Below are 26,124 nucleotides of genomic sequence, written 5' to 3'. Positions count from 1 at the left end.
GTGTGCCCACTACCTCAATGTGTGTGTGTATGTGCCCGCCCCCTGCCCAGTACCTCAGTGTGTATGTGCCCGCCCCCTGCCCAGTACCTCAGTGTGTGTGCGCCCCCTGCCCAATACCTCAGTGCGTGTGTGCGCCCCCTGCCCAGTACCTCAGTGCGTGCGCCCCCTGCCCAGTACCTCAGTGTGTGTGCGCCCCCTGCCCAATACCTCAGTGCGTGTGTGCGCCCCCTGCCCAGTACCTCAGTGCGTGCGCCCCCTGCCCAGTACCTCAGTGCGTGCGTGCGCCCCCTACCCAGTACCTCAGTGCGAGTGTGGGCCCCCTGCCCAGTATCTCAGTGTGTTGTGTGTGTGCGATCACTGCCCAGTACCTCAGTGTGTGTGTGCGCGCCCACTATCTCAGTGTGTGTGTGTGTGTGTGTGTGTGCCCCCCCTGCCCAGTACCTCAGTGCATGCGTGCTCCCCCCTGCCCAGTACCTCAGTGTGTGTGTGTGCCCCCTGCCCAGTACCTCAGTGTGTGTGTGTGTGTGCCCCCTGCCCAGTACCTCAGTGTGTGTGTGTGTGTGCCCCCTGCCCAGTACCTCAGTGTGTGTGTGTGTGTGCCCCCTGCCCAGTACCTCAGTGTGTGTGTGTGTGCCCCCTGCCCAGTACCTCAGTGTGAGTGTGTGTGTATCCCCTGCCCAGTACCTCAGTGTGAGTGTGTGTGTGTGTGTGTGTATCCCCTGCCCAGTACCTCAGTGTGTGTGTGTGTGCCCCCTGCCCAGTACCTCAGTGTGAGTGTGTGTGTGTGTGTGTGTATCCCCTGCCCAGTACCTCAGTACACTGGGAGGGGGACTTGAATATATATATATATATATATATATAAGTACCTTTTGTGTAAAATCAGACAATAGGCTTTGGTATTACTGTTTCAAAGGTTTAAAATCAGAGTAAAAATACAGCATTTTGGTACCAGGCATGGTTTATTGAAAACATGTTAATTTTTATCATTTTACATACCTGGCACTAAACAGGCATTCAACCTATCCAAATTAGTAAAACATCAGCATATAATACAATGTTACATTAACACGTTCTTTTATTCTTAATGTATCACCAGGGCAAACAACAAAAATCTTTCCTCTTAATATTCAACTAAAACCAGCCAATTTTGTTTGTATAATTATTTTACAGTCTAAATACAATGCAAAGAACCCATCGACTGAACATAATGAGAATGTAGCAGAAAATGAGAAACCATTGCTATCTTTTCATCATATTCTACTCTATTTTTTTCCTATCATGGAAATTCATCTTTTAAGGCACATGATAGTTACAAACACATTAGATACCTGTAAGCTTTAGTTAGATGATGCTTTGTTTAAAATGTCTGCAGCACACATACTCAGTTTAGCAGTGGGCCTTGCCAGTTTGGCAGCACTTACTTACAGTATATCAACTAGTGATTTTGATAAAAACAGAAGGAATATTTACAGCTTCATTTGGAGACATTTGTCATTGCTTAGGGTAATTATCACATTTAATATCTGTATGCACAAATCAGTGGAACTTTAGAGATGAGTTTATGCTTCTAGGTGGACACACTGAGAATGAAAACATTACAAGTATGTCATAAAGATTAACCCCCTTTGCCAAAAAAAATGCTGCAACGATTTGCAAAGTAATGCGCTGCAGCCCTTTCTGCCAACTAAGGGGTTAACAAAATATCCAACTGTAAGGCTCTGACCCCATCGAGCACTAAATGCCCATACTTTTAAAAAGGACAGTGTACAGTAAAATTGCCTTTCCCTTAATGAGTTTCCAATGACTTATCATATCAGCTGCAGAGTATAAAATGTATGAGACATTGCTTCTTTCGCTTTATTTTAGTATATGAAATGGCATTGTTCTTTGAAACAACCCATTAAAATGAGTTGAGCTTGCAGGGAAATCAGATCTCTTTATTTTATCCCTTTCTGTACACAAATGCTTCCTTATCTTATCACTGTCTATATACCAAATAGTTAAAGGGACATTATACACTAGATTTTTCTTTGCATAAATGTTTTGTAATTTTTTTTTTTTTTTTTTAAATGTACAGTTTTGATTATTTTTAAATAACATTGAGCTGATTTTCAGACTCCTAACCAAGCCCCAAAGTTTTAGGATAATACTGATGTATACCTACTCCAGCTTGCTCCTGTTTGTGTAAAGGGTCTTTTCATATGCAGAGGAGGGGGGAGTGTGTTATTTCCCACTTAAAGTGTGTGTCCCAGCCTAACCTTTTCAAAAGAGCTAAACTGAGCTTTTAAGTAAGTTTTTAAACAGTTTTATACTGAATTTTTATATCAGTATCTGTGGATATTATTCTTTATAGTAGTGTATATTACATGCAGTTATATGAAAATTGGTGTATACTGTCCCTTTAAGAGAGAACACTTTAATAATAAAATTCTAATTTCTTATCTCTCCTAATCTTCTCGAAATGTTTATACAGCTTTTTTTTTTAGCCTATGCTTAAAGGGACATTGTACACTACATTTTTCTTTGCATAAATGTTTTGTAGAGGATTCATTTATATAGCTCATCTTGTATTGTTTTTGTAAAAATGTATAGTTTTGCTTATTTTTTTTTTTAAGAACAATGTGCTGGTTTTCAGACTCCTAACCAAGCCCCACAGTGGCAGATGTATACACGCGTTTACAGTTTCCTACAGGCTCCTGTTTGGGTTATCTGTCTTTCCATATGCAGGGAAGGGGGGGGGGAGTGTCTAGTCTTCTTGTTTAACAAGACCCTTTCACTGTGTGTCCCAGACTACCTCATCAACGGTGCTAAACTGGAAGCTTCTAAGTAAGTTTTTAAACGGTTTTATACTGGATTTTTAGATCAGTATCTGTGCATATTCTTCTTTATACTAGTGCCTATAACATGCAGTTATATGAAAATTGGTGTATACTGTTCCTTTAAGTATATAAACTTTCTGTATAGGTGGGGATACCACAGGTAAAATCAGCTATTTTAAATGCCAAAATAAAAGTAAGCTATTTGTAAACAATGTAATACACTCCAGCAGGTAAAATGAATAATTGGGAACAAATTAAAGGGGGGAAATAGGGTACACTCTCCCTTTAAGAGCTGCCATGTCTAAAAGTGACATTTCAAACACACAAAAAGAAAAATCGCCTAAAACATTTAAGTGTTTACATTAACACTTGTGTCCCTTGTAAAGTGTGTTTAACCCCTGCTTGTAGGTGTAATATATTGCAGGACATGGTTAATGGTTGGAGGCTATATGCGCAAGTCACTACTAGTTTATACCCTGGCATTTACTACTATTCCATTAGAATGTCCCTTAGCGTAAAAAAAACAAAAACACAATCTCACTTGTAAAAAAAAAAAAAAAAGACCCACTCTTCAATACATTGTATTAACTTACAAGGAAGGGACCATCAGCTGCAGAGCAGAGAAAACCAAAATCTTCACTTCACTTGAGATGCACAGCCAATTTACACAACTTGTACAAAAATAAAAACTATAAAAATGGAAAAGTATGTATAAAACATTTGAATATAATAAACACTAGATAATATGCAGCAAATGTCCATGGAAAAAAAAAGATATCTTAACTGCCAGAGATATACTTCCTGTGTCTTGCAGAGCAAACTCCTTCAGCACCCAGAGAATTTTAATATTGGAATAGTTTCTATATGAAATACAGAACTGTCCAAAATCTATAGCGCTAATAGGATCTGCAATATTGCGCCATCCTTTAAATGGTCTGTTGATATGCGAGGAGGATTTGGGCTATTAAATACCATAACCATGTCATCACCAATAACCCTTCTGTAGCTGATAAGCCAGGACAAAACTATTTTATAAATGTTTAAACAGTGGGCAATTATTTAGCTGCTATGTCATTTAAACTTAAGTAAATATATGGTAGCTTTGATAAGAATGAAAAACCCACTGTGCACTCAACATTTGTAACTTTGTTTTTTTACAATACATGCTTAAAGGCCAATGTACAATGTATTCAGGCCATTACATGGAATTTATGGAAATCTCAGTTTATGTTTAAGTGAGATTTTGGGCCAGGTTTTTGCAACAGAGGTATTGATATAGTCTATTTTTTACCATTCTGTAAAACTCATACTACTAAAACGTATCTGCCAACTAGAATCCTAACAGAATTTTCTTATTTTTTTTAGCTTTGTTTCAGATAAGTCTTCAACTGAGTGGGAGAACAATAGCTACTTAACTAGTTTATATATATTATATATATCCATATTTTAAGGTCCTTTTTCATCTTGGGCCAGAATCATTTAACTGCCCTTTTCTACAACATGTAGACATTACATTCTCGAATGTAAAAACACAAACACTTCATAGGAGTTACACATAACTGTTTTTACCTTTGAGGTTATAAGGTTATGAAAGCATATGTGGTTAAAAAAAATACCAGTACTTGGGATGCAGTAAAATCCACTTTAAATAGGTTTTGCTATGGAGTCTACAACTAAATGTCAGATTGCACTTATAATTTAACCCCAGAGCATGCTTACAGCAACCTCTCAAGTGGCAAAGCTCTGAAATAATGATTTATTGTATTCCTCCTTTTCACAACAAACTAAAATCTCCCACCTTTGGAAAAACAAATTTCAATATCAAATAATCTATATGTTTCTATAATGGTTATTAACCATATATGTGACAGGTCAGGTAAAAAGGACCGACAACAAAAGCTTGTTTCTCATTTATTCAGAACTGTTTTCTGGTCACTAAGAGTAAGTAAGTGTATTAAGTAAGTATACTGTGGGCTAGACAAAAGGGTCCGCTGGCAATTTATCGAGGAATCAGATGGTAACTTACAAACTTCTACTGGTAGGTGGATAATAGTTATAGAAGTTGTGGTTAATATATACAGAAATTGTATAATAATTAGACATAACTATTGTATAACCTTATTGTCTGCATTAATGAATAAGATAAAATATTGGAATTCAAATGTCCTCTTCATACTCAAAGGACCAATAATATGGGAGACTTGAAAGTTCATCTACTGTACCATCCACAGGAACTCAATATTACTACCAACTATGGTCTAAAAATGCTGACGGTAGTTATATACAATTAGAATTAATGATAGGCATGTGTTATAATGTCATGTACAAACCACTCAGGATCGCAGCATGAGTGTGCATAAGTTACCTGTACGAGGCTGACACAATATGTAAAATAGTCACTTGTATTACCTGGAAAGTAGAGGTGAATCTCACGATTTGTAGATGTAAATAAATTAGGAAATTATGTGGTATATTGTTTTCTCTTATAATCCAGGAATATACTTTGAAAACTAAGCATCTACAATTAAGCACCCAATCTAGTTTTATAGTGCGGTAGAGAGGAAATAGCCTCTCTGATCATTTCAGGCACCATATATCTACCTTAAACTACATTTTATAAACACCACATATAAGTATGACAAACCCTAGTACACTGAAAGGAACACTTGCAGGTTAGATGTTAGAATGTTTAGTTTTGATGGCAGCAGCAAGTGTTTCTCTGGGAACGCTGGGACAAAAATTGCCTTTTTACTGTATTTGCAGTGGAAGGCCTTACTCCATCCATCAGAACACATTTTTTGTATTTAATTATTAGAAACTCTTCCACCATGAGAGCTGGTTCAGTAGCTGGTTTGACAGTAGCCAAGCAGCACATCCAATTCTCAGCACATTTAGATTTAATTAGGATTTGTGATTGGTCCCAAAACCTTAACATTAGGAAGTTTCAATTTGTTCTAACCAGCTAATTTCAAAGGAATAATAAAATACAGCAGGGATATGTAGCGCTCCAGCCAAAATCTCTGTCCCCTGAAGAGAGAACAGTAAATAGACTGATTTTGTTTATACCACCCCCCCAAAAAAAAAAAGTCTCTAAGCACAGAAAGATTAGTACTGAATAAGTGATAATACAAACCCAGTCCAATCTCATACCCCACTGAATAAAACCCAGACTATTTCCCTTGGTATCCAGTTTGAGCATTTGCTGGAAATACATTTAAATTCAACACAAATGCAATTTGATATTTTAATCAAAAGATTAGACTTGCTGCAATGATTCCATTATAAAACGGTCTTAGATGTTTCAGATATCCAATGAAAATGTCCGAAAAAGCAAGCACCATAACATGGGTATTCCTTGGAAAATGTTATAATGCAAATGGAGAGCGCACGAGTTTAAAAAGGCAAAAAGATACCACACAGAAGTACCTGCACAGAGATAGCAACCAGCAATAAGCTGCAAGTTTTAGAAACTGCAAGCAGATTGTATGTTCAGGTCAGTTGATGGTCCAGTTCTATGTACGCTGCACTATGTATATATACACATATATGCTGGCTTTGGAAACACTTGTAAAAGAACAGCTGTACACTTATAATCTTAAACTGCATTCCTGTTTATGGCATGCACACTCCGTAAAAGTCTCAACTCAAAAACAAAAAGACTTAGTTCTTCTTAAAACATTTCTTAGTCAGAAGATAGAGATGACCTTCAGAAATTCTAATGCTGGAGAAATGAAACTTTCAGAATCAACATTCCAGCGTTTTTTTTGATGGAGACCCAGCCATGTTTTTTTTTTTTTTTCATACTATGAAATGTTTCATTACACATCTCTAACTTTCAGATTCCGCACGTTCAGCAACTTTCAGTTTTCTTCTTTCTAATAAAACCAACAAACCCAAAGAAATTCCCACTACTTCTTGGCAGAAAAACGCAATAAAATGCACAGCAGTCCACAAAACTTGGGATTTTTCACAGTTCAGAGTTGAGGTGGGAGAAAAAATACACCCCAAGAAAATGAAAGTGCTCTTATTGGTGGGCCTAAAGTTTTGTGGCATTGCAGTTCTATGTATGAAGTTCTCTGATAAAAACATTTCCCTTTTTTTCACCTTCTAGTCCCATGGATGGTACAATCCCAAGTCTCCATCCGCAAGAAGTAGGCTCGTTTCAAAAGGAGCAAGGTGCAGTATACTTCTCAAGGGAATGGCATTTTATGAATATATATTATACATTTGTACTTAAAAAATCGTCCATTCAGATGAAAAAGTAAGCAATGGTATATTTTTTGGCGATGATCACAAAGTTTGGTTCTCAGTCACATCAGATGGCAGTTTTCATCTGTTTTTCAATTAAAATGTCTTAATTTTACTGTGAAAACACCATGGCAGTGGCAGTTATCAATTCCTCCTTCTATGTGTTCAAATTTGTGATTCTTGGTTTAAAAAAAGAAATAAAATAAAGAATGTCTTCTCAAAAAAAAGATCACTGGAAGTTTAATCCTGTAAAAGAAGGAGGACAAGAACACATAAATAAAAGAAAGCTTGCAAGGAGTGGGAAAAGAGTATGAAAAGGTGAGAATGGAACAAATTAGTAAACAGGGTAGTCAAGAGGATGGAAACAAAAGGGAGATGATATGACGGTACCAAGGGAAAATGCAGTGATGGTCAAGTGAAACAATATCACCACACACTTTCATTTTGTCTTAAGCTTTTTAAATAAAATCAGTGACAGAGCCAGTAATGAAAATTATCCAGAACTAATGTAGACCGGGAATTTCCACTAGATCATTAGTCCCACACTAATGCTAAAAATGAAAAATAGAACCAAACAATGCAGCAGATGAGTTGCAGGCCGCACTTAGCAGGGATGGGAAGATTTTTTTTTTTAACCAAAGTTAACGGATAAGCAGCTCATGTAGACATTCTTAGAACAACAACCTTTAGAAATAGGCATACTGTGCATTTAAAAAAGGCACACTTTTTTGTTTTTGTTCTTAAGGGACATGAACCCAATTCTTTTCTCTTTCATGATTCAGATAACGAATAGAATTTTTTAAAAATGTTTCCAATTTACTTTTATTATAAAATTTGCTTTGTTGACATGTTCTTTGTTGAAGAGACATCTAGATAGGTAGCGTAAACATGTCTGGAGCTCTAGATGAAAGCATCTAATGCTCTTGCTAATCAGACACATGCACACTCATGAACTTACCTTTCAACTTTTCAACAAAGGATAAGAAAACCAAGAAAATTTGAAAATTACTTTGGAAAATTGATTAAAATGGTATGGTCTATCTGAATTATGAAATCATTTTTGGGGTTTTATGTCCCTTTAATTACTGCCCCTTTAAATAATAATAACAGTTAAGTGAGTTTGAGAGGAGCAAGATGGAAAAACATGAGCGGGTAACAATTTTTTAGAAAAGGCGCTTACTCTCATCAGCTGACTCCCTTTGGAGGCTTTTTCACAGTAAGGTAACAAAATTACCTCAAAATGATTAATTCTAGAAAATGTTGTGGCACAGGCAAACAAGTTATGGTAATCCGCACCCACAGCAAACAGGGCTTACAATGAAGCAGGGGGTTATGGGTAAGGATCTACACAGCACCTCATCTGTTTTCCTCTAAAAGCACAATTTAATTTTCTAATCTAGCTGTATAAATGGTTTTAAACGTTTTTAGACAAGTTTAAGAAGTTCACTTTTTGCCTCATATAACCCTTTAGGCGTTAAATCAATACACTGCACATGCTTTACTGGCACAAAGGTTATGTAGAGGCCACTGGCCTGATATAGCAACCTGTTCTGCTGTGTGTGCTAAGTGGCATTAAGAGGAAAAACAGGCACTGGTTTAAGTTCTGATGTTCCTGAATAGGCTGAGTGCAGGGACTTAATATGATCTCCTCTCTGCCTTTTTGCATAAAAGGGCTGGAGAGCACTGGTTTGGGATTTCACTTTCCATCACTTTTCCACTTCTGTCACTATTGTCTCTTAAAGGAATACACAAACTCTCTCAACCCCTAGGAAACTAAAGGGTACCTACATTTTCAAAGATAGAAACCGGAGGCCAGAAATGTACATTTGCACTAAAAACTACCAATGACTATTAGTAAACGTGCATGCAGTGAAGTATTGTGGTGGTAGTGTCCCTTGATAATAAGATGACAAGTGAAACAGACAACTAAACTTAAGATATTAAAAGGAGGATTTGATTAATTCGTGTTACCAGATAAAGTAGGGGGAAAAAAGCCAGTGCAAATTTCAGCTAAAAAGCCTCCCTGTGCTAGTAAAAGACAAAATGGCCATGCACCCTCTAGGTAACCACCCTCTTTCTGCTGAAAGTAATATCGCTGTACTGCCAGCAGAAAAAGGTTAATCACCAGGATCCCACATAGAATGACCTACCATGCATGCAATTATTAGACCCAGGAGTCAACAGGCTGGGGTTTAGTGTCACGTGCGTCCACCAGATTCACAGTAGGCCTGTTGCTCCGGGTTATGTGTTTCTTATTTGAGTCATTCTGCAGCGGCAGCAGAAAAGGAGAGGAGAGAGAGCAAAACAGATTATTGCCCAGATGTAGAAGACAGGTGAGAGCAGAAAGAAGAGGTATTAGTTTGTACAGTGAAGACTTAGTAGAGCATCACAAAACACGCCAGTCCGTGAGCAACATTCTAAAAACAAACTCAAGTGAAATATGCATTGCTATATAAAGTCAGGTAAAACAAGCTACCCAAATATTTCCAGATGCTGCTAGGACAAAAAAATGTACACATTAGTAATGAGATGCGACTATCATTTGTAACAAAGTATCTGTAAAATTGTAAGGCTATTACCAGTTAACTTTTAATCTCCATTTAAACTGAATGCATTAACGGAATACTAAACCCAATTATTTTCTTTTATAATTCAGAAAGAGCATGCAATTTTATGCAACTTTTTAATGTACTCCTTTTTCTTCGTTATCTTGGTATCTTTATTTGAAAAAGCGGAAATGAAAAGCTTAGGAGCCAGCACATTTTAGGTTCAGCACCCTGGATAGCGCTTTCTGATTTGTGGTTACATTTAGCTAACAATCAGCAGGCGTTACCCAGGTGCTGAACCAAAAACGGGCTGGCTCCTAAGCTTAGATTCCTGCTTTTCAAATAAAGATAGTAAAGGAGTAAATTAGAAAGTTGTTTACAATTGCATGTGCTATCTGAATCATGAAAGAAGAAAAAAAAAAAGCTCCTCCAATCATCTTTAACAAGTGATTTCACAAGAGATTTAACACTCATTTCACTACAATATTTACCTTTAAAGGTTCCTTCTCAGAAGTATCCCCCATGTTTTCATTGGATCTGTATTTACGTTCCTTGTCTCGGTGATCAATGGTGGAGTACCCATCTTAGAATAAAAACTTGATGTCAGCTCTTAGATTTCACATACCACCCCACCTCCACCCCCAAAAAAACCCCTCAAAGAATTGTTTTGGTAACAATAATCTACTTAAAAAGCCTCTCTTTCAAGTCAATTCTTTAAACACTGGAACATTTTAAAGTAAGATTAAAGGGACAGTCTACACCAGAATTTTTATTGTTTTAAAAGATACATAATCCCTTTATTACCCATTTCCCAGTTTTGCATAACCAACACAGTTATAATAATAAACTTTTAACCTCTGTGATTATCTTGTATCTAAGCCTCTGCAAACTGCCCCTTTTTCAGTTCTTTTGACAGACTTGCAGTCTAGCCAATCAGTGCCTGCTCCCAGATAACGTCTCGTGCACGAGCACAGTGTTATCTATATGAAATACGTGAACTAATACCCTCTAGTGGTGAAAAACTGTTAAAATGCAATCTGAAAGAGGTGGGCTTCAAGGTCTAAGAAATTAGCATATGAACCTCCTAGGTTAAGCTTTCAACTAAGAATACCAAGAGAACAAAGCAAAATTGGTGATAAAAGTAAATTGGAAAATTGTTTAAAATTACATGCTCTATCTGAATCATGAAAGTTTATTTTGGCCTAGACTGTCCCTTTAAAGGTTCAATTTTAATTAATGCAATCTGCCTTCAGAATCCTGCTAAATCAAAAAGGTTCCAACCTGCAATGAGGACATCACAATGTGGTTTTCAGATAACCCATTAGGTTTGGGTTGATAAAAATCTATTCACTGTGTAAGTGTGAGGAACCTGCAGCTTATTGCAAGAGATGCTTACCAGGGCCAAGTTCACCCATGGGAATCATGTCACGGCTTCCAGATTTCTTGTTTGCTAAAACAAACAGATTTAGTTAAGCAGTTTAAGTGAACTTCACACAAAGATGAAATGGGCAACAATGTATTACTGGTCACACAGAAGTGTCCATAAAGTAGGAGATCCATGGGTGATAAGTAAACATTACTATGATTTTGCGACTCACTTTAGCCTATCATCACTGGAGACACATGGTATAAATCATAACTATACAACTCATTAAGGGAGTATGTTTGCTAAACTAATTCTATTGCACAACTATATTAGTCCTTTTCCTATCCTTTGCACCCATTTTTTACTGCATTTTCCATTGCCTCCCTTCTCATTTTGTCCATATCTTCTCTTGTTTCATATTGTGCTGGTCTGAATAATGTATTTGGAATGTATTAAAAAAAGGACTCATGGTCTGTAGGATTTTGGTACGGCACAAACACTATGGCTGACCAGGGCAAAAGCACATTTTGCACAGAGCAAAATATACAAGTAAATGTATGTAATGCATGGCTTATAAGTACTGTAATGCATGGCTTATAATGAAAGTGATCTAGCTGAGATAATGGGGGAATAAACACACCACCATGAAACTGCCCCATCTGGTCTTACCTTGGCTTTTATCCACCAGAGGGAGCGTGCTGTCATCAAAACCGGATTTCCCATTACCCTTTGAACCTTTTGGTAGTGTTGATACAGCAGACTACAAACAAGAAGCATACAGCATAAAAATAAACATTAACATTAAAGGAGCTGTATGGCACAGAATTCAATCTGAAATAGAAAATGTATAATATGAAAGAAAAACAGAATTTATGTTTACCTGATAAATTTCTTTCTCCAACGGTGTGTCCGGTCCACGGCTTCATCCTTACTTGTGGGATATTCTCTTCCCCTACAGGAAATGGCAAAGAGAGCACCCAGCAAGAGCTGTCCATATAGCCCCCCCTCTGGCTCCGCTCCCCAGTCATTCGACCGACTGTTAGGAGAAAAAGGAGAAACCATAGGGTGCCGTGGTGACTAGTGTATAAAGAAAGAAATTTTTCAAACCTGATTAAAAACCAGGGCGGGCCGTGGACCGGACACACCGTTGGAGAAAGAAATTTATCAGGTAAACATAAATTCTGTTTTCTCCAACATTGGTGTGTCCGGTCTACGGCTTCATCCTTACTTGTGGGAACCAATACCAAAGCTTTAGGACACGGATGAAGGGAGGGAGCAAACCAGGTTACCTAAACGGAAGGCACCACGGCTTGCAAAACCTTTCTCCCAAAAACAGCCTCCGAAGAAGTATAAGTATCGAATTTGTAAAATTTGGCAAAAGTATGCAGAGAAGACCAAGTCGCTGCCTTACAGATCTGATCAACAGAAGCCTCGTTCTTGAAGGCCCATGTGGAAGCCACAGCTCTAGTAGAGTGAGCTGTAATTCGTTCAGGAGGCTGCCGTCCGGCAGTCTCATAAGCCAATCGAATGATGCTTTTCAGCCAAAAAGAAAGAGAGGTAGCAGTAGCTTTCTGCCCTCTCCTCTTACCAGAATACACAACAAACAAGGATGATGTCTGTCTGAAATCCTTTGTTGCTTCTAAATAGAACTTTAAAGCACGGACCACATCTAGATTGTGTAACAAGCGTTCCTTCTTTGAAACTGGATTCGGACACAGAGAAGGAACAATAATTTCCTGGTTAATATTCCTGTTGGAAACGACCTTTGGAAGAAAACCAGGCTTGGTACGTAAAACTACCTTATCTGTATGGAATACCAGATAGGGAGAAGTACACTGCAAAGCAGATAATTCAGAAACTCTTCTAGCAGAAGAAATGGCAACCAAAAACAGAACTTTCCAAGATAGTAACTTAATATCTATGGAATGCATGGGTTCAAACGGAACCCCCTGAAGAACTGAAAGAACTAAATTTAGACTCCAAGGAGGAGTCATGGGTCTGTAAACAGGCTTGATTCTAACTAACACCTGTACAAACGCCTGTACATCTGGCACTGCTGCCAGACGTTTGTGTAACCAAACAGACAGAGCAGATATCTGTCCTTTTAAGGAACTAGCTGACAAACCTTTATCCAGACCTTCTTGGAGAAAGGAAAGTATCCTAGGAATTTTAATTTTACTCCAAGGGAATCCCTTGGATTCACACCAACGGATATATTTTTGCCATATCTTATGGTAAATCTTCCTAGTTACAGGTTTTCTGGCTTGAACCAGAGTATCTATGACTGAATCTGAAAACCCACGCTTAGATAGAATCAAGCAGTCAGTTGGAGAGAGACTAGATTTGGATGTTCGAACGGACCTTGTACTAGAAGATCCTGCCTCAAAGGTAGCTTCCATGGTGGAGCCGATAACATTCACCAGGTCTGCATACCAAGTCCTGCGTGGCCATGCAGGGGCTATTAGAATCACAGAGGCCTGTTCCTGTTTGATCCTGGCTACAAGCCTGGGAAGGAGAGGGAACAGTGGAAATACATAAGCTAGGTTGAACGACCAAGGCGCCACTAATGCATCCACCAGTGTCGCCTTGGGATCCCTGGATCTGGACCCGTATCGAGGAACCTTGGCGTTCTGGCGAGAAACCATCAGATCCATATCTGGAATGCCCCATAGTTGAGTTAACTGGGCAAAAACCTCAGGGTGGAGTTCCCACTGCCCCGGATGAAAAGTCTGACGACTCAAATAATCCGCCTCCCAGTTGTCCACTCCTGGGATGTGAATTGCAGATAGGTGGCAGGAGTGATCCTCCGCCCATTTGATGATCTTGGATACCTCTCTCATCGCTAAGGAACTCTTTGTTCCCCCCTGATGATTGATGTACGCTACAGTCGTCATATTGTCCGACTGGAACCTTATGAATTTGGCCTTTGCTAGGTGAGGCCACGCCAGGAGCGCATTGAATATCGCTCTCAGTTCTAAAATGTTTATCGGAAGAAGAGACTCTTCTCGAGACCATAGACCTTGAGCTTTCAGAGAGTCCCAGACCGCACCCCAGCCTAAAAGACTGGCGTCGGTCGTGACAATGACCCACTCTGGTCTGCGGAAACTCATTCCCTGAGACAGGTGATCGTGAGACAACCACCAGCGGAGAGAATCCCTGGTTACCTGGTCTACTTGAATCTGGGGAGACAAGTCTGCATAGTCCCCATTCCACTGATTGAGCATGCACAGTTGTAATGGTCTTAGATGAATTTGAGCAAAAGGAACTATGTCCATTGCTGCAACCATCAATCCTACTACTTCCATGCACTGAGCTATGGAAGGCTGAAGAATAGAGTGAAGAACTTGACAAGCGTTTAGAAGCTTTAACTTTCTGACCTCTGTCAGGAAGATCTTCATTTCTAAAGAATCTATTATTGTTCCCAAAAAGGGAACTCTTGTTGACGGGGACAGGGAACTCTTTTCTACGTTCACCTTCCACCCGTGAGATCTGAGAAAGGCTAGAACAATGTCTGTATGAGCCTTTGCTTTGGAAAGAGACGACGCTTGGATTAGAATGTCGTCTAGATAAGGTGCTACAGCAATGCCCCTCGGTCGTAGAACCGCTAGAAGGGACCCTAGCACCTTTGTGAAGATTCTGGGAGCAGTGGCTAAACCGAACGGAAGAGCCACAAACTGGTAATGTTTGTCCATAAAGGCGAACCTCAGGAACTGATGATGATCTTTGTGGATAGGAGTATGCAGGTACGCATCCTTTAAGTCCACGGTAGTCATATATTGACCCTCCTGGATTGTTGGTAAAATTGTCCGAATGGTTTCCATTTTGAATGATGGAACTCTGAGGAATTTGTTTAGAATTTTTAGATCCAGAATTGGCCTGAAAGTTCCCTCTTTTTTGGGAACTACAAACAGGTTTGAGTAAAAACCCAGACCTTGTTCCGCTGTTGGAACTGGGTTTATCACTCCCATTTTTAATAGGTCTCCTACGCAATGTAAGAATGCCTGTCTCTTTATCTGGTCTGAAGATAAGGGAGACATGTGGAACCTTCCCCTTGGAGGAAGTTCCTTGAACTCTAGAAGATACCCCTGAGAGACTATTTCTAGTGCCCAGGGATCCGGAACGCCTGAGCGAAGAGAGAAAGTCTGCCCCCTACTAGATCCGGTCCCGGATCGGGGGCTACCCCTTCATGCTGTCTTGGTAGCAGCAGCAGGCTTCTTGGCCTGTTTACCCTTGTTCCAGCCTTGCAATGGTTTCCATGCTGGTTTAGGCTGGGAAGAGTTGCCTTCTTGTCTGGAGGCCGCAGAGTTAGGATTCGGTCCGTTCCTGAAATTGCGAAAGGAACGAAAATTAGATTTGTTCTTAGCCTTGAAAGGCCTATCCTGTGGGAGGGCATGTCCCTTTCCACCAGTAATATCTGAAATAATTTCTTTCCATTCCGGCCCGAAAAGGGTCTTACCCTTGAAAGGAATATTAAGCAATTTATTCTTGGACGACACATCCGCCGACCAGGATTTTAGCCAAAGCGCTCTGCGCGCCACTATTGCAAAACCTGAATTTTTCGCCGCTAACTTAGCCAATTGGAAAGCGGCATCCAAAATAAAGGAATTAGCCAACTTTAGTGCGTGAATTCTGTCCATGACTTCATCATATGGAGTCTCTTTTTGGAGCGAATTTTCTAGTTCCTCGAACCAAAAATATGCTGCTGTGGTGACAGGAATAATGCACGAGATTGGTTGAAGAAGGAAACCTTGTTGAACAAATATCTTTTTTAGCAATCCTTCCAATTTTTTATCCATAGGATCTTTAAAAGCGCAACTGTCCTCAATAGGAATAGTTGTGCGCTTAGCTAACGTTGACACTGCCCCCTCAACCTTAGGAACCGTTTGCCATGCGTCCCTTCTCGGGTCAACAATGGGGAACATTTTCTTGAATATAGGAGGTGGAACAAAAGGTATACCTGGCTTTTCCCACTCCTTAGTCACTATGTCCGCCACCCGCTTGGGTATCGGAAAGGCATCAGCGTGCACTGGGACCTCTAAGAATTTATCCATCTTGCACAATTTCTCTGGAATTACCAAAGAATCACAGTCATCAAGAGTAGTTAGGACCTCCTTAAGCAGGGCGCGGAGATGTTCTAACTTAAATTTAAATGTTACGACATCAGTGTCTGCCTGCTGAGAAACTTTTCCTGAATCAGAAATTTCCCCCTCAGACAGACCCTCCCTCACTGCCAATTCAGATTGATGTGAGGGTATAACAGATAAATTGTCCTCAGCGCCAACCTGCTCATCTTCTGTATTTAAAACTGAGCTGTCACGCTTTCTAGGGTAGGACGGCAGTTTGGATAACAGATTTGCTATAGAATTATCCATTACTGCTGTTAACTGTTGCATAGTAACAAGCATTGGCGCGCTAGATGTACTAGGTATCGCCTGCGCGGGCAAAACTGGTGTTGACACAGAAGGAGAGGATGAGGAACTATCCCCACTACCTTCATTAGAAGAATAATCTTGGGCAATCTTATTCAATGTGGCAGTACTGTCCATACTTTGTTTGGACGCTATGACACAATTTGCACATACATTAATAGGGGGAACCACCTTGGCTTTCATACACACAGAACATAGGCCATCTGAAGGTATGGACATGTTAGACAGAATTTGGCAGGCAAATAATGCAATAAAAGCGTTTTTAAAGAAAAGCGTTACTGTCCCTTTAAATAATAAACAGGCACACTTTATTTCTGATATGTTGAAAAACAATTAAGGCAATGTCCGATTTTTACAAAATTTTCACCCCAGAATGCCTTGAAAGTATTGCACACCAAGTTTCAAGACTTTAACCCTTAAAATGAGCAAACCGGAGCTATTTGTTCAATTAAACAATTTTAGTACACTACAATCACTGCCACAGCCTTGATGCGGCTTTTTACCTTCCCTGAGAGTTATTCAGCACTGAAATAAACCTTCCAGAGTCTGTTTTTGTAGCCACAGGACCTCTCACATGAAGCTGCATGCACTGCCATGGAAGTAAACTGCGCAATTGAGGTGCGAAAACGGGGCCTCCTTCCTCTGCATACCAGAGTGAAGGGGCCTTTCTGACTGAAATAGTAGTCCAACTAAATGCCAGGCGAATAAAAACGTTCCCAAAAGTGCTTTTAATTACACAGAACACTGTAAAAGCCATCTAAATATGAAATAAATCAATCGATTTAGCCCACAATAGTGTCAACCAGTATAGAGCCCATTAATAAGCCTTAATCTGTTATGAGTCTAAGAAAATGGCTTACTTACCCCTTAAGGGAAAACTGACAGTCTTCTAGTATTAACATGTCTTGTTAGAAATATGACTGATCATACCTGCAGCAGATAAGCCTGCAAACTGTTCCCCCCAACTGAAGTTCTCTGGTTTCAACAGCCCTGCGTGGGAACAGCAACAGATTTTAGTTACTACTGCTAAAATCATATTCCTCTTTAACAGAAATCTTCTTCATTTTCTGTTTTAGAGTAAATAGTACAAACCGGCACTATTTTAAAATAAACTCTTGATAGAAGAAATAAAAAACTACAACACACACCACATACTTTTTACCATCCCCGTGGAGATGCTACTTGTTCAGAGCGGCAAAGAGAATGACTGGGGGGAGGAGCCAGAGGGGGGGCTATATGGACAGCTCTTGCTGGGTGCTCTCTTTGCCATTTCCTGTAGGGGAAGAGAATATCCCACAAGTAAGGATGAAGCCGTGGACCGGACACACCAATGTTGGAGAAATGATGATTAATAATATTTATAGAGGAACTCTTAAAAAGAGTAAAACCTAGAACAGCTAGGATCACTTTTTAGTATCAAAATATTGTTGCACTATTGACCCTTAAAATGTGACACTGCAGTCAACATCCATCTCAAATGTAGACTTAATGTCAATCTAATGGCAATATTTAGTAACTTGCCATAAACCACTAGTTAATCCGTGGCAAAGAAGCAACACTTGGTAGTCCTCTCTGCCACCAAACAGCGAAGGCAAGTGACATTTTAAAATATGCCATTTCAACATCCGATATGGAACACCTCACAGCTTACCTGGAAGTGTGCTTTGTTCCAGCCTTCTTTTTGTAGCGTGCTCCGCAGATCCTTGTAGCTCCAAACCATCTGCAGGACATGGGACGCTGCCTTCACTTCCCTTGGGGACTGACTAAAAGGAAAGGCAAGGAATTAGTGGTGTCTTGAAATGCAGGAGAGACCATTGGAGCAGTAAGACAGCCATTTCCGGCACATAAATGCAGTAGAAGATACAAATGATATTACGATGCACACTTCAGGGCACAGACTTCAGTGTGATCATACACTCAGCTTAAGGTAAGAATGCAACGCAAAAGGTAAAACCAGCAAGATACGCAATTGTAAAGGAGGTGGTTATGTCAGCATGAAAGAAAGTGAAAGGAAAGTGTATGGTTCTTTTTAAGAGACATTAAATAGAGAGAGGTTACTCAGAACAGAGTTAGACTAAAAGTAGTACAGTCTAGCAATGTTAAAACAGATGTAAAGAGAGATGTAGTACGTTACCTTGACTTATTTATGGTGATGAGCTTCTCAATTCCCTGAGTCTGGATCAGGGATCTTGCATTCTCAGAGCTGTCTGTGATAATTTCATGGATTGTGTTTAGCACAGCTACAACTGTATCTTCTTCCAGGTTTTTGGCTGGACGCTGCTGACCACCTGGTAAGTTACGCACTAGCTGCCCCATGGCGTAGTTACCTAAAGAAGAGCTGCTGTTTAACTCACTGAGCTTATATCGGCCACTGATGGCTACATTATAAAAAGTAATGGGAAAAGTATTACTGAAATTTCAGTCTGTACAGAAGACATAACTGTAAATGTAGGACTTAAAACATTCCTAGGTGATTGTTCTATAACCCTTTGCTACACTATGACAAGTGTTTTCATCTTAACTGAAAGCCTGAAGCAAGGGTTTGCAGCTTAATGGGATTTCCTGCAATGACTTAAAAGGGACATTCTACACTTTAGTCATATTAAAGTCTTACCTTAGATTAAGCTGCAAATAGATTCCTGCGCCCCTTTCTATATCATGCAGCAGGGACGGTAAAAACATTATTTTAAAAATAATATATTTTCTTGCTACTTTAAAATAGCTGCTAAGCTCTGCATTGACAGAATGCTGAATCCAACTATTGAGGCTTTTGTGATTGGACACCATATGCAGCTCGGATTGTGATGTCATCAGTGGGAGGAGTTTGGCAGCCATTTTATAGTGGCCAGAAACCATATTCTTTTTAAAACAACTTTTTTTTTTACAGTTCCTGCTGCATGATATAGAAAGGGGCGCAGGAGGCTATTTGCAGCTTAATCTAAGGTAAGACTTTAGCATGACTAAGGTGTAGACTGGCCCTTTAACTTGCCAGGTTTGGTTTAAGATATTTTGCCTGGGTTGCAAAAAAGCTTATTCTGGTCACATTATAGGTCCAATAAATACAGTAGATTTGCGTAATCAGCAAAAGCATATTAAGACAATGCAATAGCATATTGGGGTATATTTATCAATGTGCGAGCGGACATGATATGAAGTAGCGTATCATATCCGCTGCACATCGATATTAATGCCGACAGCATACGCCGTCGGCATTTATCATTGCACCAGCAGTTCTTGTGAACTGCTGGTGCAATGCCGCCCCCTGCAGATTAGCGGCCAGATTGGCCGCTAGCATGGGGTGTCAATCAACCCGATCGTATTCGATTGGGTTGTTTTCTGTCCATCTCCTCGGAGCAGGCGGACAAGTTATGGAGCAGCGGTCTTTAGGCCGCTGCTTCATAACATCTGTTTCCGGCAAGTCTGAAGGCTCACCGGAAACAAGGGGCCTCAAGCTCCATACGGAGCTTGATAAATATCCCCCTTAGTCTGAGCTACAAGTGAGTAGTAGATTTTTTTTTTCTAACAAATTTCAAAATTATGTCCATTTCCGCTGCTCCTGTATTATGCGACAGCAATCAGCCAATCACAAATGCATGTACGTATAGTCTGAATCCTTGCACATGCTCAGTAGGAGCTGGTGACTCAAAAAGTGTAAATATAAAAAGACAGTGCACACTCAGCTAATGGAAGTTGGAAAGTTGTTTAAAATTGCCTGCTCTATCTGATTACAATTTTGAGTGTCCCTTTAATAAGCACGTACCTATTAGGTCCTTGTTGCGTCGGTCCATGGAAAGATTTCTCAGTGCGATAGCCACAGCACGCACTACTTTGTCGGAATCTGACTGGAGAAGCTCCACAAGCACAGGTAGGCCCCTCTCCTTACGCACAGTAGCACGAATATAAGTTGACCACTGAAAAGCAGATGACGACAAGATTAATGGGTATAATATGCTATTCTGAGACGCAGCTAATGTTTTGTACAGATTAGAAAAAAAATCTTACATTTAAAACTGAATTACAGTCACAATGTTGTGTCCTCTTTGTCTCTCTATAAGTATTTAAATAATAGATGTTGCTGCAAGACAAGACTAAGGGGTAGATTTATCAATGTGCGTGCGGACATGATCCGCTGTAGCAGATCATGTCCGCCGCACATCAATAAATGCCGACAGCATACGCTGTCAGCATTTATCATTGCACAAGCATTTCTAGTGAAATGCTTGTGCAATACCGCCCTCTGCACATTCACGGCCAATCGGCCGCTAGCAGGGGGTGTCAATCAACCCGATTGTATCCGATCCTGCTGATTGCTGTCTGTCGCCTGCTTCTTAATTTACATTTCCGAAGAGCCGGAAAGTACGGGGTTAGATAGCAGCATCCGCTGCTTGGTAAATCTACCCCTAAACCTCATATTTAAGAGCTTTATAACTTTTCAGATGTCACTTTTTAGTGGTTAATTGTTGCATTTCCATATCTGCATAATTAAGGGATCCATTTTAAACATAGTTCCATCTGTGGAAAATATGTGCAGAATTCGTATGCTTTCATTTGAATCTGCTTCTCTTGCATTTAAATTGGCATTATCATTTTGTAGTACTTTTTAAGCAGCAATGAGTTAGCGGGACTTTAGCTAAATGTTATACTCTTGTTCTAAAGAATTGGAGCATTTTATTTTTTCCATTAGTATATCAGTTTAAGTGGCATAAAACCTACATCATTTTTTAAATAAATAAATATATATATAAAATCACATTTACTTCATTCTTTTGGTATCCTTTGTCGAAAAGCGTGCAAATGACTGGAGCAATGTATGGCAGCAGTTTATTTTAACTATGTAATACATTTGCAAGAACACTAGGTGGCAGCAGTGTTACATGTACTGCTCCAGAAATGTGCACACTAGATCTAGGTATCACTTCAGCAATACTAGGAAAAAGTAAATCTGAAGTAAATAGGAATTTGTCTGAATCCTGAAAGAAAAAAAATTGAGGTTTCATGTCCCTTTTAGGGAAAAAAAAAATCAATTTATCCAGTGTATGACAAACAAAAACAGTATGACAGTAAAGAAGATGCCTTTATCTATGTGATGGGATAGGGCAACATTCTATGTTGAGTAACTTCTGTTCTAAAATCTACTTTGCTCTACTTTGTTCTATTAAAATCATTTGTTGAAAAGTATACCTAGGTAGCCTAAGGAAAGGCAGTGCCCTACCGGGGAGCTCGCTGGAGGCTACACACTCACCAGCCACTTTATTAGGTACACCTTGCTAGTACTGGGTTGGACCCCCTTTTGCCTTCAGAACTGCCTTAATTCTTCATGGCATAGATTCAACAAGGTGTTGGAAACATTCCTAAGAGATTTTGGTCCATATTGACATGATAACATCACGCTGTTGCTGCAGATTTGTCAGCTGCACATCCATGATACGAATCTCCCATTCTACCACATCCCAAAGGTGCTCTATTGGATGGAAATCTGGTGACTGTGGAGGCCATGTGTGAGCTCATTGTCATGTTTGAGAAACCAGTTTGAGATGATTTGCGCTTTGTAACATGGTGCATTATCCTGCTGGAAGTAGCCATCAGAAGATGGGTACACTGTAGTCATAAAGGGATGGACATGGTCAGCAACAATACTCAGGTAGGCCGTGGCATTTAAACGGTGCTCAAATGGTAATAAGGGGCCCAAAGTGTGCCAAGAAAATATCCCCCACACCATTACACCACCACTAGCCTGAACCGTTGATATAAGGCAGGATCGATCCATGCTTTCATGTTTACGCCAAATACTGACCCTACCATCTGAATGTCGCAGCTGAAATCGAGACTCATCAGACCAGGCAACATTTTTCCAATCTACTATTGTCCAATTTTGGTGAGCCTGTGCGAATTGTAGCCTCAGTTTCCTGTTAGCTGACAGAAGTGGCACCCAGTGTGGTCTTCTGCTGCTGTAGCCCATCTGCATCAAGGTTCAAAGTGTTGTGCTTTCAGAGATGGTATTCTGCATACCTTGGTTGTAACGAGTGGTTATTTGAGTTACTGTTGCCTATAATATCAAACCAGTCTGCCCATTCTCCTCTGACATCAACAAAGCATTTTCGTCCACACAACTGCCACTCAGTGGATATTTTCTCTTTTTAGGACCATTCTTTGTAAACCCTAGAGATGGTTGTGCGTGAAAATCCCAGTTAATCAGCAGTTTTTGAAATACTCAGACCAGCCCGTCTGGCACCAACAACCATGCCATGTTCAAAGTCACTTAAATCCCCTTTCTTCCCCATTCTGATGCTTGGTTTTGAAATTCAGCAAGTCATCTTCATCACGTCTAGATGCCTAAATGCATTGAGTTGCTGCCATGTGACTGGCTGAGTAGCAATTTGCGTTACCAAACAATTGAACAGGTGTACCTAATAAAGTGGCCGGTGAGTATAAAACATAATTTATGCTTACCTGATAAATTCCTTTCTTCTGTTGTGTGATCAGTCCACGGGTCATCATTACTTCTGGGATATTATCTGCTCCCCTACAGGAAGTGCAAGAGGATTCACCCAGCAGAGTTGCTATATAGCTCCTCCCCTCTACGTCACCTCCAGTCATTCGACCAAAGACCAACGAGAAAGGAGAAGCCAAGGGTGTAGTGGTGACTGAATTATAATTTAAAAAATATGTACCTGCCTTAAAAAACAGGGCGGGCCGTGGACTGATCACACAACAGAAGAAAGGAATTTATCAGGTAAGCATAAATTATGTTTTCTTCTGTTATGTGTGATCAGTCCACGGGTCATCATTACTTCTGGGATACCAATACCAAAGCAAAAGTACACGGATGACGGGAGGGATAGGCAGGCTCATTATACAGAAGGAACCACTGCCTGAAGAACCTTTCTCCCAAAAATAGCCTCCGAAGAAGCAAAAGTGTCAAATTTGTAAAATTTGGAAAAAGTATGAAGCGAAGACCAAGTTGCAGCCTTGCAAATCTGTTCAACAGAGGCCTCATTCTTAAAGGCCCAAGTGGAAGCCACAGCTCTAGTGGAATGAGCTGTAATTCTTTCAGGAGGCTGCTGTCCAGCAGTCTCATAGGCTAAACGTATTATGCTACGAAGCCAAAAAGAGAGAGAGGTAGCAGAAGCTTTTTGACCTCTCCTCTGTCCAGAATAAACGACAAACAGGGAAGAAGTTTGGCGAAAATCTTTAGTTGCCTGCAAGTAGAACTTGAGGGCACGAACTACATCCAGATTGTGTAGAAGACGTTCCTTCTTTGAAGAAGGATTTGGACACAAGGATGGAACAACAATCTCTTGATTGATATTCCTGTTAGTGACTACCTTAGGTAAGAACCCAGGTTTAGTACGCAGAACTACCTTGTCTGAGTGAAAGATCAGATAAGGAGAATCACAATGTAGGGCTGATAACTCAGAGACTCTTCGAGCCGAGGAAATAGCCATTAAAAATAGAACTTTCCAAGATAACAATTTTATATCAATGGAATGAAGGGGTTCAAACGGAACACCCTGTAAAACGTTAAGAACTAAGTTTAAACTCCATGGCGGAGCAACAGTTTTAAACACAGGCTTGATCCTAGCTAAAGCCTGACAAAAGGCCTGGATGTCTGAATTTTCTGACAGACGCCTGTGTAACAAGATGGACAGAGCTGAGATCTGTCCCTTTAATGAGCTAGCCGATAAACCCTTTTCTAAACCTTCTTGTAGAAAGGACAATATCCTAGGAATCCTAACCTTACTCCAGGAGTAATCTTTGGATTCACACCAGTATAGGTATTTGCGCCATATCTTATGGTAAATCTTTCTGGTAACAGGCTTCCTAGCCTGTATTAAGGTATCAATAACTGACTCAGAAAAACCACGTTTTGATAAAATCAAGCGTTCAATTTCCAAGCAGTCAGCTTCAGAGAAATTAGATTTTGATGTTTGAATGGACCCTGAATCAGAAGGTCCTGTCTTAGAGGTAGAGACCAAGGCGGACAGGATGACATGTCCACTAGATCTGCATACCAAGTCCTGCGCGGCCATGCAGGCGCTATTAGAATTACTGATGCTCTCTCCTGTTTGATTTTGGCAATCAATCGAGGAAGCAGCGGGAAGGGTGGAAACACATAAGCCATCCTGAAGTTCCAAGGTGCTGTCAAAGCATCTATCAGAACCGCTCCCGGATCCCTGGATCTGGATCCGTAGCGAGGAAGTTTGGCGTTCTGGCGAGACGCCATGAGATCTATCTCTGGTTTGCCCCAACGTCGAAGTATTTGGGCAAAGACCTCCGGATGAAGTTCCCACTCCCCCGGATGAAGAGTCTGGCGACTCAAGAAATCCGCCTCCCAGTTCTCCACTCCCGGGATGTGGATTGCTGACAGGTGGCAAGAGTGAGACTCTGCCCAGCGAATAATCTTTGATACTTCCATCATTGCTAGGGAGCTTCTTGTCCCTCCCTGATGGTTGATGTAAGCTACAGTCGTGATGTTGTCCGACTGAAACCTGATGAACCCCCGAGTCTTTAACTGGGGCCAAGCTAGAAGGGCATTGAGAACTGCTCTCAATTCCAGAATGTTTATTGGCAGGAGACTTTCCTCCTGACTCCATTGTCCCTGAGCCTTCAGAGAATTCCAGACAGCGCCCCAACCTAGAAGGCTGGCGTCTGTTGTTACAATTGTCCAGTCCGGCCTGCTGAACGGCATCCCCCTGGACAGATGTGGCCGAGAAAGCCACCATAGAAGAGAGTTTCTGGTCTCTTGATCCAGATTCAGAGTAGGGGACAAATCTGAGTAATCCCCATTCCACTGACTCAGCATGCACAATTGCAGCGGTCTGAGATGTAGGCGTGCAAAGGGTACTATGTCCATTGCTGCTACCATTAAGCCGATCACCTCCATGCATTGAGCTACTGACGGGAGTTGAATGGAATGAAGGACACGGCATGTATTTAGAAGCTTTGTTAATCTGTCTTCTGTCAGATAAATCTTCATTTCTACAGAATCTATAAGAGTCCCCAAGAATGGAACTCTTGTGAGAGGCAAGAGAGAACTCTTCTTTTCGTTCACTTTCCATCCATGCGACCTTAGAAATGCCAGAACTAACTCTGTATGAGACTTGGCAGTTTGAAAGCTTGAAGCTTGTATCAAAATGTCGTCTAGGTACGGAGCTACCGAAATTCCTCGCGGTCTCAGAACCGCTAGAAGGGCACCCAGAACCTTTGTGAAGATTCTTGGAGCCGTAGCCAATCCGAATGGAAGGGCTACAAACTGGTAATGCCTGTCTAAGAAGGCAAACCTTAGATACCGGTAATGATCTTTGTGAATCGGTATGTGAAGGTAAGCATCCTTTAAATCCACTGTGGTCATGTACTGACCCTTTTGGATCATGGGTAAGATTGTCCGAATAGTTTCCATTTTGAACGATGGAACTCTTAGGAATTTGTTTAGGATCTTTAAATCCAAGATTGGCCTGAAAGTTCCCTCTTTTTTGGGAACCACAAACAGGTTTGAGTAAAACCCTTGTCCTTGTTCCGACCGCGGAACCGGATGGATCACTCCCATTAATAATAGATCTTGTACACAGCGTAGAAACGCGTCTTTCCTTATTTGGTTTGTTGACAACCTTGACAGATGAAATCTCCCTCTTGGGGGAGATAATTTGAAGTCTAGAAGGTATCCCTGAGATATGATCTCTAGCGCCCAGGGATCCTGGACATCTCTTGCCCAAGCC

The 26,124-nt window shown here is 40.5% G+C and overlaps 1 protein-coding gene across 4 annotated transcripts in view; it reads right to left on the bottom strand.

Moving 5' to 3' along the window:
• Nucleotides 1–940: 940 nt before the first annotated feature.
• The window catches only part of ARVCF (ARVCF delta catenin family member), a 929,071-nt gene continuing 903,887 nt past the window's right edge, over nucleotides 941–26,124 (bottom strand). For 3 of the 4 annotated variants that reach the window (XM_053701911.1, XM_053701909.1, XM_053701910.1), the window contains 7 exons: nucleotides 20,169–20,319; nucleotides 18,543–18,735; nucleotides 18,060–18,171; nucleotides 11,649–11,739; nucleotides 11,010–11,063; nucleotides 10,105–10,196; nucleotides 941–7,313 (listed from right to left, as the gene is read on the bottom strand). In XM_053701911.1, the coding sequence (XP_053557886.1) occupies nucleotides 7,308–7,313; nucleotides 10,105–10,196; nucleotides 11,010–11,063; nucleotides 11,649–11,739; nucleotides 18,060–18,171; nucleotides 18,543–18,735; nucleotides 20,169–20,319 (699 nt within the window). In that variant the 3' untranslated portion in view covers nucleotides 941–7,307. Of the gene's footprint in view, nucleotides 7,314–9,217; nucleotides 9,334–10,104; nucleotides 10,197–11,009; nucleotides 11,064–11,648; nucleotides 11,740–18,059; nucleotides 18,172–18,542; nucleotides 18,736–20,168; nucleotides 20,320–26,124 lie in introns of all 4 variants that reach the window. The other variant, XM_053701912.1, reaches the window with a different exon arrangement.

The sequence above is a fragment of the Bombina bombina genome, chromosome 2 (genome assembly GCF_027579735.1).
Source record: "Bombina bombina isolate aBomBom1 chromosome 2, aBomBom1.pri, whole genome shotgun sequence".
NCBI lineage: Eukaryota > Metazoa > Chordata > Amphibia > Anura > Bombinatoridae > Bombina > Bombina bombina.
Note: the sequence above shows the minus strand (reverse complement) of the source record. Positions and strands in the feature narration are given on the sequence as shown.